The 18515-nt window shown below is 39.2% G+C and overlaps 1 protein-coding gene across 3 annotated transcripts in view; it reads left to right on the top strand.

The window, feature by feature from the left end:
* The window catches only part of Ctnna2 (catenin alpha 2), a 1150887-nt gene that overhangs the window by 1035647 nt on the left and 96725 nt on the right, over positions 1 to 18515 (top strand). For all 3 annotated transcript variants that reach the window (XM_026787990.1, XM_013352850.2, XM_026787991.1), the window contains exons 10-12: positions 3196 to 3288; positions 4202 to 4358; positions 15833 to 16033. In XM_026787990.1, coding sequence (XP_026643791.1) covers positions 3196 to 3288; positions 4202 to 4358; positions 15833 to 16033 — 451 coding nt within the window. The remainder of the gene's footprint in view (positions 1 to 3195; positions 3289 to 4201; positions 4359 to 15832; positions 16034 to 18515) is intronic.

The following is an 18515-nucleotide window of genomic DNA, read 5'->3' on the forward strand; positions in this document are numbered from 1 at the left end:
AATGAAATGAACCTCAGCCAGGACCCGAATGCTCCTGTTTCCCTGAAACATGTCTGCCGACTTTTGTTTTGTTTTGTTTTTTGGATTTTCGAGACAGGGTGGGTTTCTCTGTGGCTTTGGAGCCTGTCCTGGAACTAGCTCTTGTAGACCAGGCTAGCCTCGAACTCACAGAGATCCACCTGCCTCTTCCTCCTGAGTGCTGGGATTAAAGGCGTGCGCCACCACCGCTCGGCTCACCCATTTCTTAATACCAGTATTTTCAGGATAGCAGTCTTGATGTTCCTTTCCATACTTATTTTTATCTTTTATATTTTCTTTCAAATTTGAGTTAATTATACAAGCTGAACAGTTTTAGATTATTTTTGGTGGGGAAAAAATGTTTCATAGATAGCGCTATGGCTATCCTAATTACTTTTTTTGTTGCTGCCCAAAGTACTGTGGCAAATGCAACTTAAGGGAGGGTAGATTTATTTGGCTCACAGTTTTAAGATATAGTCTTCTGAGGTAGGAAAATCAAGGTGGTGCTTACTTGAGTCACCTGATCACAGTGCCATCACAGTCAGAAATCAAAGGACACTGAATGCTTTTGTTCAGCTAATTTTCTCTAATCCCCTGGAAGATGCAACCCCAGGACATGGTGCCACCCATACTTGAGAGAGTTATTCTACTTCAATGAAACTAATCTAGATAATTCTTCACTGGCATGCAGAGGCTGACCCAGTTTTAGTAATCTCTCACAGATGAGCCTGGAGGCTTGTTTCCTAGGTGATACAAGTTCCTGTCAAGGTGATAATCAACACTTAACTGTCACCATGCCCTTCCATGAGAAACACCATCTGGTTCTTGTTTACTTCTCCCTTTTTCTTATAGCCATTAAGAAACCAGAACTGTTATTTCATTGACTGCTTTTTGATGCAAGAGAATATTAACCCAGCCTTGGTTTCAGGAGAACTTTAATTTTTTCGTGTTGGTGTTATACAGCACTCTTTAACTGTCCACTCTTTTCAGGAATGTGACATTAAGTCTGTCTCACATACCAAAGAACAATCAAGCTACCACATAAAACAAATATTCTATGGTAGAAAGAGTTGTTCCACATCAATATAGAATAATTCAATTGAAGATTAAAAGAACAAATTTAATTAAATATATTTCTGATTTTTCTTGGACTACCATGAACAAGGGGCCTGCATTTAGGGTTCACAATAAGAACCAGAATGTAGAAACTATTGATTAATATCATAGAGTAAATAAATACTGATTAGAAGGTATCTAATTTAAGTATCTCCCATGAAAGTCATATTCCCAGTCATGGTACACGGCAGCTTCTATACACTCATGTTAATAGTTATTCTTTAATGATTCACTCAATACATATGGAATACCTGTATTGAGTACTGAATTAGTTGCTGGCAATGTACAATGAATAAACATACAGAAAATATTGGGTTCTGGAGACATGCTTTACCCTGTAAGAACCAGTACTGCTCTTTGAGAAAACCCAACTTTGGTTTCTAGCACTCACATAGGGCGCCGCCTATAACTCCACTCACTGGGGGATCTGACACCTCTGGCTTCTGCAGGTACATGTACTCATGTGCATACGCTCACACACAGAAACACAAAGTACTCTTAACTAAAAGTAAAATAAATCTTTGAAATACTAAACTGCAGAATAGAAACCACGAAATACAGCTAAAGGAAACTGAGCTTGATAGACTTCAGTATTAGCCCACGTGTCACTTCTCCAAAGCTATGTTCCCCTTTGCACTTGGTGTCCTTTACTGTGAGTACGAGACACTTGGCTTTTCTCAGTTTTATTTTAAAAACTCGCGGTATTGGGGAAGGCTCTCAGAAGAATTTTAAATATGAGTGACAAAAAACTAGAAGACAATACTTGCAACTCATTGGAGCTATAATCTTGGCAGTTTATATTTCCATTGTAATAAACATAAGGTATCCCCCATCTTTGTTACCAATCTTCAAAACGCAATTCTTACCCTGATGGTGCACTGAAGTCATTTTGGAAAGTATTCCTACTTCACCATCCACGTGTTCCCAGCTATGATGTGAACACACAGCTCTGCCTGCAGATAGCTCTCCATTCCAGCTCTGCCTTCCACCCACTTTCTTGCACTGCCCAGCTCAGGTTTCTTTCACCTTAGGAATTATGCAAATGTGTGGTCATTTTAATTTCCTTGAGCATTAGGGGATCTGCCAGGGAAGCAGATTGTTTTAGAAACCAGAGACACTCTGAGTACAAAATGAATGTGGCCCAGAGGTGCCAGGGTACTTTTCCTCTGCTAGTCACTTGTTCTGTTTGTGCTGCTCCCAGCCCACAATGCCCCCTCCTCCCTCTTAGCCTCTCTAATCCTCAATCTTCTGTCTTCTTGACAACTGTCTGATGGGATGGATCAGAGTTTTAATGGCAGCTTTGTGTACTGTTGACCTTGGCCAATCAATCTGACCTTGTATTACCAAGTCTCACACCTTGATGAGAAAAAAAATAACCTAAATAGGGCTGCTTGTTCTAGGAAGTTGAAATATTTTTTTTGTTTTATTTTTGCTATTTTAGATTGTTTAATGTTCTTGAAAAAATAAATATGTATACTTTTATGGTAGATTTGGGCTATATAATTTTTGATGTACTCCACCAGTCATCCTGTCTTTCTGTACATCAGTCTTATCTGTTCATGAGGGCATTGTATTGGGCAGCTGGTAGACTGGAAGATGTAGATTCCATTTGTAGAGAGCTTTAATTTGGCATATGATAACTCTTTTCAATGCAAATCGTCACATGTAGCATTTCTTTCACTGAAAGAATCAAGGATGGATGCAGTCAAGTGTGTGGTATTCTTTACTGAATGATGAGTGTTTGGGGCTCATAAGAAAGTGAACACAAATCCAGGAAGTGCAAAGGAGAGACATGTTCAAAGTACGTCATTTAAAAGCAATACTTTTGTAAACTATACTTGAGGATCTTGAAGCAGTAGTTTCTTCTTGGCAGTCTACTCTCCTGGTAAACATACCCGAATTCACTAAGTGGTATCCCAGGGTTGAGCACAGCCGATTGACCTTATTCCACTTGTGGTGGGATGCTGGAAGCGAATAACACCTTTCTGAAAAACAGAGGGTCACACTTCCTTTTCCTTCTCTTTTTCAACTCAATTTTCACTTGACTCTTCTTTCACACAGGTTGCCAATTTGGCCTGTTCCATCTCTAACAATGAGGAAGGGGTGAAATTAGTCAGGATGGCAGCCACCCAGATTGACAGCCTATGTCCACAGGTAAGTACCCTTCACTTTGCTTTCAAAGTCCCTTGGTATCCTAAGAGTCCTGACCCCCCTATACAGAACCCCTCTCTCTTTACCTTCCCCCCCATCCATTGCACTGTGGCATGCAGGTATGTGTATGTGCGCATGCATATGGAGTCCAGAGGTCCACTTCTATTATCACCTGCATTATTATTATGTATTTTTATCAAGTGTCTTTTAATAGATCTGAAACTCATGGATTTGGCTAGGCTAACTGATCACTGTGCCTCAGAGATCTACTTTCTGCTACATCCTGCCAGGCCAGGTTATAGGTCTGTGCTGCCACTCCTGACTTTTTATGTGCTCTAGGCTTCCAAGCTCAAGCCCTTGTAGAAGTCACTTTATCCACCATGCTGTCTCCTCAGCCACTTAGAGCTCCATTATTTTTCAACTGGAATATGTTAACTGCCAATCCAGAAGCACTTAAAGTTTTACCTTTCTCTAAAAGAAATGCCAACCATTCAGTGTATTCAGGATTACAGTGGCAATTACCACCATTCTTTCTGCTATTGACTTTATTCTGTTTGTTTGGGGTTGTGGTTTAAACATTCTACATCTATTTACCTTATCTCAATAAGTAAATTATAGGCTTGCACATGCAGAAAATAAGGGATATATTTCTCGTACTTCTGTGCTAAGAAAATTAGACTTGTCCAGCAAACACTCTTTGAAGTCTGAAGCTAATTACTGTATCTTCAAAAGAAGCAGCAAAAAGTAATGATGGTTTCTAACTTCCTTTGTCTTTAGTGTTTCTGATTGTGCTGAATACTGACAACTCATTTATCTGCAGTAACTTCTAGGTCTGGGCTTCCAACCTGTGCTTTGACCTGCTTGTCTCGCTTCTGGAGAATGTGATCTTCAGGACCCTGTGTTTTCTAACCAACAGGTCATCAATGCTGCCCTCACCCTGGCTGCCCGGCCACAGAGCAAAGTTGCGCAGGACAACATGGATGTTTTCAAAGACCAGTGGGAAAAGCAGGTCCGAGTGCTGACTGAGGCTGTGGATGACATCACCTCCGTGGATGACTTCCTCTCTGTCTCAGGTAATCACCTGCAGGCCTCTTCCCAGAGAGCTGGAGGAAGCTAACAAGATAAGACATATCTCAGCAATGATATAGGTTTGTGATTCAAGGTCTCTCTTTGGCCTTTGAGTTTTCAATCATCCTAGCAAATGTGATTACAAAACCCTCTTGAAAAATTCTTATCTCAAGACACTGAGTGGGGCATTCCAGGGAAAAGCTCTAACTTTCTGATGAATAGATTGTAACAAAGAGCTTACAGTCCATTTTAGATTTTGCATTTTTTTTGTTAATCAGGATGAATTTTCAGCATACCTACACTACCCATATACTTGAATTGGTTAATTTACTTGACTTATGTCTTAAAATAGACAATTACTGTTCAGTTTCCATGAGTTTGTCGGCTTTCTGTGGGTAGTATTGTTGGTGCCTTCTAACTTTAATCCGTGGTGATCAGATAAGACACAGGTGGACACTGATATTTTTTTGTATCTGTGGAGGTTTCCTTTGTTTCCGAGTATGTGGTCAATTTTCGAAAAGGTTCCATGAGCAGCAGAGAAGAAGGTATATTCTTTCCTATTTGGATGGAATGTTCTATAGATGTCTGTTAAGTCCATTTGCTTCATTACCTCCAATAATTCTCTTAATTCTCTATTAGGTTTCTGTTTGATTGATCTGTCCCTTGGAGAGAGCGGTGTGTTGAAGTCTCCTACTACTAGTGTGTGTGGTTTGATGTCTGCCTTGAGTTCTAGTAATATTTCTTTTACATAAGTGGGTGCTTTTATATTAGGGGCGTAGATATTCAGGATTGAGACTTCATCCTGATGAATTGTTCCTGTTATGAGTATAAAGTGTCCATCTCGATCTCTTCTGATTGATTTTAGTTTGAAGTCAGTTTTGTTAGAAATTAGAATGGCCACACCTGCTTTTTTCTTAGGACCGTTAGCTTGGAACACCTTTTCCCAACCCTTTACTCTGAGTAGATGTCTGTCTTTGTGGTTGAGATGTGTTTCTTGCAAACAGCAGAATGTTGGATCCTGTTTTCGTATCCAATCTCTTAGCCTGTGCCTTTTTATAGGTGAATTGAGCCCATTAATATTAAGTGATATTAATGACCAGTGGTTGTTTACTCCGGTTATTCTTATTGTTTTTGGTAGTAGAGTTTGTTTGTCTCCCTTCTTTGATATGTGCTGGTGAAGGGTCACTATATGTCTGAGTTATTGTAGGCAGTGTTGGCAATGTTGGATGCCTTGGGTTGCGATTTTCCTTCTATTACTTTCTGTAGGGCTGGATTTGTGGCTACGTATTGTTTAAATTTGTTCTTATCCTGGAATGTCTTGTTTTCTCCATTGATAGTGAACGATAGCTTGGCGGGGTATAGTAGTTTGGGTTTGCATCCATGGTCTCTCAGTTTCTGCAGGACATCTATCCAGGACCTTCTGGCTTTCATAGTTTCCATAGAGGATGTACTCACTCATATTTGGTTTCTAGCCATAATTAAAGGACAGTGAGCTTATAATTTGCAATCCTAGAGAAGCTAAATAAGAAGGTGAATCCAAAGACAAACATATAGGCATCCCCCTGAATATTAACCTTCATCAGGCGATGAAAGGAGACAGAGACAGAGACCCAAATTGGAGCACCGGACAGAAATCTCAAGGTCCAAATCAGGAGCAGAAGGAGGGGGAGCACGAGCAAGGAACTCAGGACCGCGAGGGGTACACCCACATTCTGAGACAATGGGGATGTTCTTTCGGGAATTCACCAAGGCCAGCTGGCCTGAGTCTGAAAAAGCATGGGATAAAACCGGACTTGCTGAACATAGCGGACAATGAGGACTACAGAGAACTCAAGAACAAGGGCAAGGGGTTTTTGATCCTACTGCACGTGCTGGCTTTGGGGGGGCCTGGGCGGTTTGGATGCTCAACTTACTAAACCTGGATGGAGGTGGGCGGTCCTTGGACTTCCCACAGGTCAGGGAGCCCTGATGGCTCTACGGGCTGATGGGGGAGAGGGACTTGATCGGGGGGCGGGGGGAGGAGGTGGGGGGTGGTGGCAGGGAGGAGGCGGAAATCCTCAATAAATAAATAAATTAAAAAAAAACAAAAAAAACAAAAAAAACAAACAAAAAAAATAGACAATTACTTATTCTGTTACAGTTATGTGAAGAAATTCACATTGTTGACTCCATAATACAACCTGCAATTACTGAGAAAAGAGTCTCCATGATGGACTGACTACCTTCGGTTTTCCTATCAGTATGTCTATGGGAAATTATCTTAAATTAATTGATATGGAATGTCTAGCCCATTCATTGAGGGCAGTATTATTCCCTACCTGTACTGTATGAGAGTGGGAAACCTATGCTAAACACAAGCAAGCAAGTCAGCATGTGTGTACCCATTTACCTCTGCTTTTGATTGTTATTTGTGACTAGTTTCATGCATTCCTGCCTTGACTTCCCTACAATGATAAACTGTAACCTGCTCTCTGAAATAAGTATCTTTGTCCTCAAGTTGGTTTTGTCAGGGTATCTTATATAGCAACAGAAATAAAACTAGAACAGAAAGTTTTGCAAGTGAGGGCTTGTGATGAGACAGGTAGAATTACTAGCCTCATAATGAACCTAGGACATTACAAAGATCTACATATGTACTTGTGAAGATGCCTAATGAACGGACTGAAAGAACACAGTGGCACTCACCACTGTAATTGCAACTTTCTTCTCTATGAACATAACCAGGCTGGAAGAGGCTAGAAAATCCTGATGATGAGGAAGTCATTCTGAGTTTCAGTGAACTTGATCAGTGCTGTTTCAGGATTTGGCTACTTGCCAGCAAATGGGCATTTTTTCTGAAGAGCTTTTTGACCCAGCATGATTAGCACCATTCTATCTGAATGGATCCAATGGGGAGGAGGTCATGGCAAACATCATCCTTGATTATAAGGTGCTGAAATTATTCTTGAAAATTCTAATTGAACAGGTTCTTCCCACAGTTGTGTGGGACTCACACCCAGCAGCTCACACAGCACTTGCGACAACTTTACCTGCTCTTGCAAGGGGCTCTGAGTCCTGAGAGAGGCAATTCTCTCACTGATAATGAGAAGCAGGCTGCCATCAGGACTGGTAGCTGCAGCTGTAGAGATGTTCAGGCAGAGGGTGCTGGGCTTGTTCTTGGGTACTTTTCGCTTCTTGCATGTTCTCCCTTTCATGAAGAAACTGAATTCATACAGCAGCCTGTGGAAGAGGCTTGTCAGAGAGCAGGGCAGTCTAGAGATCTCTAGATCTAACAGGTAATCAAAAAGTCAAGTTCTCAACAATGGAAGCAAGACAAGGCAAATGGAAAAACCAGCTACCACAGGCTCAGGGTCTGTAATGTGCCTGGTTCTCTCCTGTTTACTTCAACTCTCACCAAAACTCTATAAAATAAGTATAAATATTTAGTGTTCCTTTGAAAAATGTTAAGTCATCGAGAGGGTATGTAGTTGTAATCAATGAGGCCCATGGTATTTAAGTGCCCGGCTAGCTCAGTCGGTAGAGCATAGTACTCTTAATTCCAGGGCTGTGAGTTTGTGCCCCACGTTAGTCACAATTAGCAAGGTCCACGGTAGCCTGGAATAAAGGATAACAAATATTTATTTGGGGAAAAACTCACAGTGAGGGTAGACAGTCATGGTCATCTATGAGAGCTGGAAGCTATGAACACAACTCTGACCACCACCAAGAGGGCAAGCATGCTTTTTGTCTGTGCTTATCTGTCCACAGGGAGTACTTCAGACCACGTCCTAATGGGGTGGAAGCCAAAAGGCTATTGGCTGAATGAATTCCCACAACAGGGGTAGACAACTCTGAAAAAAAAATGCATGAAAATCCAAACTATCCTCTTTTCAGAAAATATACAGTGTTCTCAATAAATCAGGGAAGATTTGAAATTTCTTTCTTTCTTTTTTGTATACTTTTCCTCTTACACTTTAGCTCCTGTCTTCACTTCTAGGATCTTCAAGTTTCAAATCTGTCACCTTCTTCCTTAGCTCGTCTTGTTTTCCATTCCTTAGATGCTTGGTTTTAGACAGTATATTAAAGTAGCTGTCCATGGGTTTGACTGATTAAAGGACACAACATGTCACCATCCCTAGAGTATTTGTTTGATGATGGTTGAGCCTTACCATTGTAAAGGCCACTCTGCACACATCTCATTGCTGAGAAGTGGTAAGAGGGGCTTGTTGACAATTAGAGAGCTGTGTACTGGTGAATGGAAAGGTAGCCTCTAATGCTGGTTTTGGTGACTAGTCACTTTCTAGTTTTGTTCCCCCAGAATGACTCCCAGTGAGAGGTAGGAAGCTGTTCACCATGTCTCAGCTCACACCACACACAATCCTAACACCTCCTGGAAAACTTCCTGTGAACTGCCTACATATCAGTAGAAAGTATTCATCCGCCACCCTGTCAGAGAGAAATCATTTCAGAACTCAAAACTTTCCCCAACTTATTCTTTTCTTCAAATATGTGTCCAAATTTTTCTAAAGGTGAGAGAAGCAAGGCTTTGGGCGGCGGGGGGAGGGGTGTCTTATCTCAGTCTTTGTGAATAGCACCAAGCTTTGCTTAATTTTCTTCCCCTGAGGCCTGCCTCTCTGCCACCTTTCTTCCTGCCATTCCTTTGTGCATCTCATTATTACCTCCAACAAGAAAAAGCTTTGGCTCCTGCTGATAACACCATGCGGTCCAACCCTAGTGGTACAAATGCTGCTGCATGCCACGACAGGAAAATGAACAGGCACTGTCAGGGAGCCAGGTTGGCAGAGCCTGCTGGAGCATGCCTGTGGAGTCAACAATCAGGCAGCAGGCACCTTTCTGTAGACAGAGTTTGACAAATACACAGGGCCCACTCTGTTCATGCTGATAGGCTCCGGACACAGCCAGATAGTTGAGGAAACTACTTCCCAACTCCTCTCTGTGTTGGAGTCAAACATTTGCATTGGTAAATTTCAGGTTTGACCCAAAAGGTATTTTAGAATTATATCAATGGCATTTTGTGTACCAGTTTCTTCTTAAGGGAGTCTTCTGGCAGGAAAGTCAATATAAAAATAATACACATACTCATAGACACACTAACCCTTATACATATATTCAAACACATGTATTTAACATGCATACTCGCACAGACTCACAAGTCACACATATACATGCTTTCAAGCACATATACAAACTCACAACATATATATACATGTACATATACATTATACACCTTCATTTCTAATGACTATAGTTTTTCCTTTTTTATTCCACACTAACCGAACTCATACATATGAATGTATATTTTGTTCATATAAAACACCACAAAATTGAAGAGCAATGAAGTTGGCAATTAACATCACAGGAGCATAACAATGTTCTGTTATAAAGATTTAGGCTCATAAAAATGTGAACTGGCTGTATTAGAACATTCTAACCTTTCTCATTGGACAAAAAGTACCCATTTTAATAGTTCCCTAGAATGAATGCCTTGGCATTAACTTTGTGACAGTTTAATTCTTAGGTTTGACTCACAAAATTATAGAGAACTAAGATTTGTAAAAAGTCATTAATTCCACAATGGTCAAGACTTTTGTTTGTCTTTCCTTCTTCCTCCTCCTATCAAAAGCCAAAACCAAACAAACAAAACTCTAGGATCCGGAATTTGTTTTCTTTGGTGATATTCATGCTGTAACTGGTTTTGAATACAAACTTCAAAATAAGCTTTGTGGTTCATATGTTTTTTGATTGCCATTGATTTTGCTTTGTTAAGTAACAAAATTACATTTTTTTTCTGAAATATTAAAGGCTGCAAAAATCCAAAAGAGAACGTCATACAACTGTGGCAAACACTTGTTTTCTGGTGTTTAGAAACCATGCTTGGCAATTAGTGCCGTAGTTGTGGCACACAACAGGTTTTCTTCACTAAGCCACCTGTGGAACACACTGGCCTTATTAGCACTGAAACCCCTGGTCTTTTCTATTCAGAACAGGATTTCTCAGCTTCCTTCAGGAGTTGTTCCTCTTTAAAATATTTGAGGATAAATGTGCACAATGGAGATATTCCCTGAATGGACATGTTGACCTAGCCGCTTTTCCTTGAGTATATGCTGGGTGCATTATCTTGGCAGAAATTCAAAATTGAATTCCATGTGTCTTCTGTCTTCAAAGAATTCATCACCCTCCTGGATGTATGTGAGGTGGATGTTATTCCAAGCACACTGGCCTCTGGTGTATGGATGAAGAGAGTACAAGTAGAAGTTATGCCACAAATCCAAGAATTCATGAAGACACCAAGAATTGTCTTTTGACCCAAAGGTTCTTGTCGTCATGGGCAGATGCAGCTTCTTTTCAAACACATTTCTGTCACTTAGATTAACAAAATACAAATATATTTGAAGATAGTCTGACCTCAGTGGCTTTTCCACACATATGCCATCAATTAGTATAATGCTATTATGAGCAAATTCTGACTAGTTTTTAAATAATGGGCATTAGTAGTTGGAGGAAGGTTGAGAATATCTGAGCAAACTATCTTAACATATTAAAAAACTTAAGTTCAGAGTGGTGTCCTGCACCTCTAATCCTAGTGATGAGAAGCAGAGGCAGGTGGATCTCTGTAAGTATAAGGCCAGCCTGGTCTACAGAGAGAGTTACAGGACAGCCAGGGCTACATTAGAGACACTCTGTGTCAAAAAAAAAAAATTGAAAGTAAGTTACTTAGTAAGTGAAAAGGTAGAAAAAAGTATTAATCATACTATTTTTAATGATCTAATAAATTATCTGATTTTGTTGATTAAAAACATTTTTGTCATAATACCATCTTAAGCTGCTTTCCTTAAAATGATCAAAACTGTTTTTCTAAATAATAGTATGCTTCTTTTTTCTTCCTGTATTTAATACATTAGATGCAACTTCCCAGTTTGTAAAATAATTAGAATTATTATTTTTAAAAGCTCTGATAGCAATATAATTTATTGGATCATAAATGAATATTTAAGATTTTTTGTAAAAGTATTAGTTCTAGAGAGATTAACAACATAATTAGCAGGCTTTATTGCTTTGCAATCGGTTGCAAAATACCATCTTTTCCAACAGCACAAAAAAGCAACAGCTAGCCTGTTCTTATACTGCTATATCATTTCCATAAGTATGTCAGTATGAACACATATTTTGCACAGGAAACCCCTCCTATTCACTCCCTTATGGGGGCCAGGGCAGTGTATGATTATTTCAAGGAAGCCATCTGTAGGAAAGGAGGCTTATGGCAGTCAGCTTTTTCTATTCAAAATATCCTATATTTTCATGCGCATCAGCCTTTTCCTAGGGTGTCTGCTCTGCTGAGTTCACACGATGAAGTCTGGATCCCAGGAAGGGATGGTTACCAGGACATCCTTCATAAAAATAAAATCGTCCTCCATCTACATTCTCCCAATTTCACTTTGCTGTTTCACTCAAGACAATATCAGCATTATAAAAGTTTGCTTTTGTAAGTTTAAGAGAGCTGATTACTAGCCAGTATTTACAGATACCTTTCTGATTTTTCCATTCTAACATATACTTGAAATTAAAGAACAATAGAATGTAGAAAGAAAAAAACCCAGGGCAGGCAGGATGACTCATCAGGAAAAGCACTCTCTATTTCACAAGTCTAGTGACCTGACTTTGGTCCTTAGGACCCTTGTAAAGGTGAAGGAGAGAATGACTCCACAGAGTTGTCATGAACATGTTGAGCCTTGATTTCTCTCTCAGACACAATAATAATGATAAATTTAATGAACTAAAAAAGAACAATGATTTGAATGGGGTAATATAATATGAGATTGAAATTAATGTTTACTTGTGTATAGCAGATTATGTCGACTGAGGTTTATCTCCCACTTTGTCCTGCTGCCATTCGGCACCAAAGAAATACACAGACGTTTACATTAGTTTTAAATGGATTGGACCATTAGCTTAGGCTTCTTATTAACTAATTCTTACATCTTAAATTGGCCCATTATTCTTGTCTATGTTAGCCAATGGCTTGGAACCTTTTTTGGGAAGGCAGTCACATTTTGCTTCTTATGAAGCTGGGTCATGACTGCAGACTGCTTTTCCCTCTTCCCAGCATTCTCGTTGCCCCACCTCTACTTCCTGCCTGGTTGCCCCAACTATACTTCCTGCTTGGCTACTGGCCAATAAGCATTTATTTAAAATACAATTATTTATTTAAAATACAATGGTACAGACCATTATCCCACTGCATGATTATACCCAACAGTTTCTAAGCAGTCCCCGAAGTAATACAAATCTACCTCTAAGTGCTTATTCTTTATTAAAATGATTTTTATTAATATTTTTCATACAATATGTTTTGATTATGTTTCCCTCATCCCTCCCAAGCTCTCCTACTTTCCTTCCACCAGTAGGAAAAGGACAAAAACAAAAACAAAAAACAAATACAACAAAAACAAATGAAACAAACAGTCCACTTCCTTTACAAGTTTAAAACAAGGAGTCCATTTTGTGTAGGTCAACTACTTTTAATCATGGGGTCTACCCTGGAATGTGGTTGATATACCCAATGAGACTCCATTGGAATAAACTGATTTGCCTTTGCCAGCGGTGTCAACAACAAATAACTTCCTGGTTTGTGAGGACCCCATGTCAATTTCCTCTTTACAATACTAGAACCCTGACTGATTCAAACTTTTGGTCTTATGTGTGGTGCTGTCACAGGCTCTATGTGTTCTGTGCTGAGTGCTTGGCTTAAAGTAAGTAAGAGAACTCTCCAATGAAGCCTAGGGTTTGTTACTCTATTGAGTTCTCCTCCTATAGGAACTTAGAAATCAAAAGTAGCCATAGAAATTTTATAAATAGCTAATAATCAACCCTTCTACTAGTCAATGAATTTGGTTGCTATAATTTTCTAAGATTAGCCAATTACATAATAGACAAGCTAGTTTTCTTTAAAACATGTGCTCTTGGGTATGTCTCTGTGTGTGTTTGTGTGTCCCTCTTAGTCAGCTCAGTGTTAAAACAGTATTATAAATCAGGTTGCTTATTAACAATAGAAATATCTTTGTCATAGTGTTAGAGGCTGAAATCAAAGATGCAGGTGCCTTGGGAGAGCTACCCACTTAGACAATTGGATTCACTATAGTTCTACACAGTGGGAAGGGAGAGGGATCTCTCTGTAATATCTCTTAGAAGGGGGAGGGAAGTATCTCTATCACCAGGACTCAGCCCTCCCTACTGGTTTGCCTCCTAAAGTCCTTATTTCTTACTGTTAGAATATAGACAATGTGATGACTTCATCCACTCCTGGAAGTACAGGCCTATAATCCCAGTTCTTAGGAGGCTAAGGCAGGAAGATTCTGAATTCAAGATCATCAGGAACAACTTTGTGAAATCTTTTATGAAAATTGAGAACTGAAAATAAGAGCATTCATGGATTTAGGGTAGAAATTAGCTCTTGCTGAGCAATGGGTAATGCCCTAGATTCAGTCTTTAGTACTACAAATAATTAAAAATTTAAAAATTATAAAATATCCTTAAACTACATCTGCTTTCTAAGTATCTACCTAACCTTATTTATTTATTTTTTATGTATGTATGTGTGTGCACATTTGCATGCATGTGTCAAGGTAAACTTGCGTGGCTCTCAGCACAATTTGGAGTAGTGAATTCTCTCCTTCTATCTTGTGGGTTTCAGGTATTGAACTAATGTCACCAGGCTTGTGGCAAGTAATTTATCTAGACTGAGATATCTCACAGACCCTACTTAGTTTAAAATGTAAATTAGAGTATAAGAATAATGAACTGCTTAAATTTTTGCTTAAAATTTCAATACATTGAGGATTCAGTTACTATAGTTACAGTTATGCATGTGCCTGGGTATAATTTTCAGCTTAACGTTAGTTTTGTTTTTCTTTAGAGCACTGAAGTTTTGAGAATTTCCTTAGAATTGTGCTTTCAAAAATACCCAAAATGCATAATTACAATCTAGTATTGGACAGGGAAATGAAATAGGGCCCACTTGTTCTATTGTGAAAGTATGTGCTTTTCTATAGAAATAGCTCGATTCCTACTTGCTCTCCTACCGTGGTCCTTGAAATGAGAACAGTGCTTGCCTTGACTGTAATCTGATAAAACACCACAGGCTGAACTGTATTTAGTTCAAGGAAACTCTGTGATCGTTTCCCATGGATCCATTTTCTCTGTGACTATACCTTCCATATAATATGACTTTAAAAGATGGATTAACTGACCTGGCTTGCCCTCCATTGATTTTTACATCATTCCTCAATAAGAACATGGTCAACTATTCATGCATCTATAACGCCAGCTCTTTTTAGGTATAGATAATAAGAAATATTATCTATACCTGAGTAGATAATATAGATTAATTAATATACATAATATTTCTTATTATCTATATCTATATATACAAATATATAAAGACCTGATTGACTTTTTGCTGGCTATTTATGACTCCTACCCTCATTTTAATTTTATGTGGACATATATGTTTCTGAGTGCATATATTTACACTATGAGTGTGCAGGTGCCTGGAAAAGGCCAGAAAAGGATGTTGAATTCCTAGGACTTGGAAATACTGATGGTTGTGAGTCACTTAATGTAGATGTTCTGAATTGAATCAGGATTCACTTCAAGGGCAACAAGGACTCTTAACCTCCAAATCTTCAGCCTCTGTCATGACAGCTCTTAAGAAGACCCTTCCTGGCCAATAAGTTTCAGTCTTTGAAACAAAATAAGTTTCAGTAGGTCTTAAACTATGAAGTTCCTCACACCAGCCTCATTAGCATTCCCTGTGAATTTCCTTAAAACTTACTTTCCTAGGTCTCACCCCAAACTATCCTAGTTTGAATTTCTCTTCCTGTGATACACACTTAGTCAAACACATCTTGGAGAGAAAAGAATTCATACAAATCTTGATCCCAGTCTATCCTTATGGGAAATCAGGGCAGGAGTTAAAGGTAGGAACCTGGAGGCAGGAACCCAAACAAAATCCATGAAGAAAGTTGCATACTTGCTTGCCATGGCTTGATTTGAGTGCTTCCTTTTATAATTCAAGACCACGTGCCCAGCCGTTGCACTACAAAAAGTGTGCTGGGTCCTCCCCCATCAACCATATATCAAGAAAATGCTTCACAAAGTGCTCAATGGCCATTCTATTGGAGTCAATTCCTTCTTTGAGGTTCTATTTACCAACATTGTTAAATTAACAAAAACTGAGCAGTACCGCTAGTGAGTCAGAAACTCCCAAAGTCTCGTCAAAGGACTGGTTTAATAAACCCTCTGGCTGGTGCTCAGGAATTACAACTACTGTTGTAATGATAAGAGATGCCCTTTAAATACAATTTCATATTATCAGTTATGTAGTTGGATCTGCAAGGTGAAGTGGTGAAATTGTTTTAGATTAGTTATTAGACTGCAAATAGTACAAAGTCATATAAATGTGTGTGTGCCCTCTCCACAGAAAATCACATCTTGGAGGATGTGAACAAATGTGTGATTGCCCTCCAAGAGGGGGACGTGGATACACTGGACCGAACAGCTGGAGCCATACGGGGCCGGGCAGCCCGGGTCATTCACATCATCAATGCAGAGATGGAGAACTACGAAGCTGGGGTATACACTGAGAAGGTGCTAGAAGCCACAAAATTGCTTTCAGAAACAGGTAAGCATGGCTAGTACACCTGCCCCAAATGTGATTGATTTTTATATCTGAACAGAGTAGTTACATTTTATTCTACAATCCTTGATGTTTCTAATCTTTATGGATCATGAGAGGTATAAAAATATGAATGTTCTTCTTACTGGAGTTTGAATTTGAATAACAGGACAAGAACAATTCTGTTACTTTCCATGTATACATACCACTTTGTCATTTTCAAGTGTAATATTGTTTGATTCTTCCAAGGGTTTTATGAAATAAGCAGAGAAATTTTGACTTTTTTCCAAATTACAGCTGAGAAAGTAGATGCTTGAACCTGCTAAGAGAGAGAAATGTGGTCGCAAAGCTAGAAAAAAGGTTATATCTGATAGGAGGTTGGTGTAAGTGTGATATGAATTTCTAAAGCATATCGTCATTAATTTCTTGAGAGAATTGAACCTGATGTGCTTGAGCTAATCAATGGGAATCATAGAGGCACTAAACAGCAGTTCTCTAAACACAGTTCCTAATGTTGTAATGACTCCCAACTATAACATCTTCTCATTGCTACTTCATAACTGTACTTTTACTACTGTTATGAATCGTAATATAAATCTCTGATACCCAGGATAGCTGGTATGTGACCCTTAAAGGGTCGTGACCACAGGCTGAGTACCACTGCTCTTGGAAACTGGATGTGACACCCTCAGAGAGACCTGACAGTGCTGTTGAGAGGGTTAGACTTGTCATGTCTACCCAGGTTTGAATGTTCTCATTCAGGTCATGTTATGTCCGCTGGGGTCTTGCTGCTTGCGTAATGTGGCATGTGAAACTCGGTCCTAGAAACCTGGTTGGGAGTGACAGGAATTAAGATATTATGTACAGCATGAATGAGGAGGCACGTTTGTCTTTGTTGTCAAAGTGTCTCTGTAGGGGGTCGTGATCATGTAATCATCCCTGATTGAAGTTGCAGTTGGTATTTTTCAAATGTGCTCTTTCTGTCTAAAGGTCAACCATTTATCTACATCCAAGCTCAGAAAAGGAAAAGGTCTTGCCTTTACCCTGAGCTTAACTTTAGAAGATCTCACTATTCCCAATGGTGACCTGGTCATGCTGGTGTCAGTATTCCACATTCACTCTGTACTTCATCCACTCTCCACAGGAAGGAACAGTTAACTTCTAGGGTCTTATATCTCTCTGGCACACTGAGATGGGAAATGACATTCTACCACTGAGTTAGCAAAACATTCTGTAACTTTGAAGAATATATCAACGACTAGTATATTTGTGTGTAATGATATTTGTTCTTATTTAATATCAGACTCTTAACTATATCATCCCTTGTGTCTTTGTTTGTGTGTTGAGATGTTGGAATATCCAAGAAATGAGAGAATATGAGAGGAGGGAAAGAGAGAAATCTTTTTGTATCGTGCTGAGAATGAGTACTGAATTGAGTTATATGTATCCACACAATAACTTTCTCTCCAACCCCAAAGAGAGTCCTACCAGGGGGATTGCATAACAACTATGGATACAAGTGGGCCGTTAAAATATATATTTCTGAAGGGTGACACAGTCCTTTGTTCAAAATTGGTGAATGATATCAGTAGAAATCACTTTTACATAGAAAAGATTATTTTTAAAAACTTTGTTAGCCTGGAAGCATCAAGAAAGAACAAACAAAAACCCCTAAACAACTCATATACAAATCTTGGTCATTTTCTCTGAAACATTAGGGAAAATGGAAGACTATAATATCATATTATGAGGTGTACATCTAAAGATTGCTCTTGTGAACTTAACAACTTAAAAAATAAATAAAGATCATGGTCAGATATATCTAGACTTTAACTGCTTCCAGTTGTCATATCTTTACTTCAAAAAGATTTGTCTCTTGCATGCAATAGAGCAGTAAAAACCAAGCTGGATACACAGTGTTTCTCATTTAAAGAAAATAGAAACATAGGCAGGAGAGATAGTAAGGCAATTAATAGCACTTGATGCTCTTCCAGAAGACCCCTTTGTAGTTATCAGCACCCACATTCGTGTTGTGTGCATCACAGCAACTCCAGGTCTAAATGTTCTGACATTCTCTTCTGATCTCCACAGGCACACACACACACACACACATACACACAAACACACACACACACACACACACACACACACACACACACACACACCACAAGGCATTAGAATCAGACATTTTACTCCATAACTTACAGAGTTTTCCAACCTGTTGCAAAGAAACTATCTCACTTTGGTGTGGATCTTCTCTGCTGACATCTCAGTTTGGTCATCATTTAAGAATGAAGGATTTTACAAATAATACTGCTATGAACATAGTTGAACAAATGCTTTTGTCATATGATAGGGCATCTCTTGGGTATATTCCCAAGAGAGGTATTGCTGGGTCTAGGGGTAGGTTGATCCCGAATTTCCTGAGAAACCGAAACACTGATTTCCAAAGTGGTTGCACAAGATTGCATTCCCACCAGCAATGGAT

This window comes from Microtus ochrogaster, assembly GCF_000317375.1.
Source record: "Microtus ochrogaster isolate Prairie Vole_2 chromosome 14 unlocalized genomic scaffold, MicOch1.0 chr14_random_3, whole genome shotgun sequence".
Lineage (NCBI taxonomy): Eukaryota > Metazoa > Chordata > Mammalia > Rodentia > Cricetidae > Microtus > Microtus ochrogaster.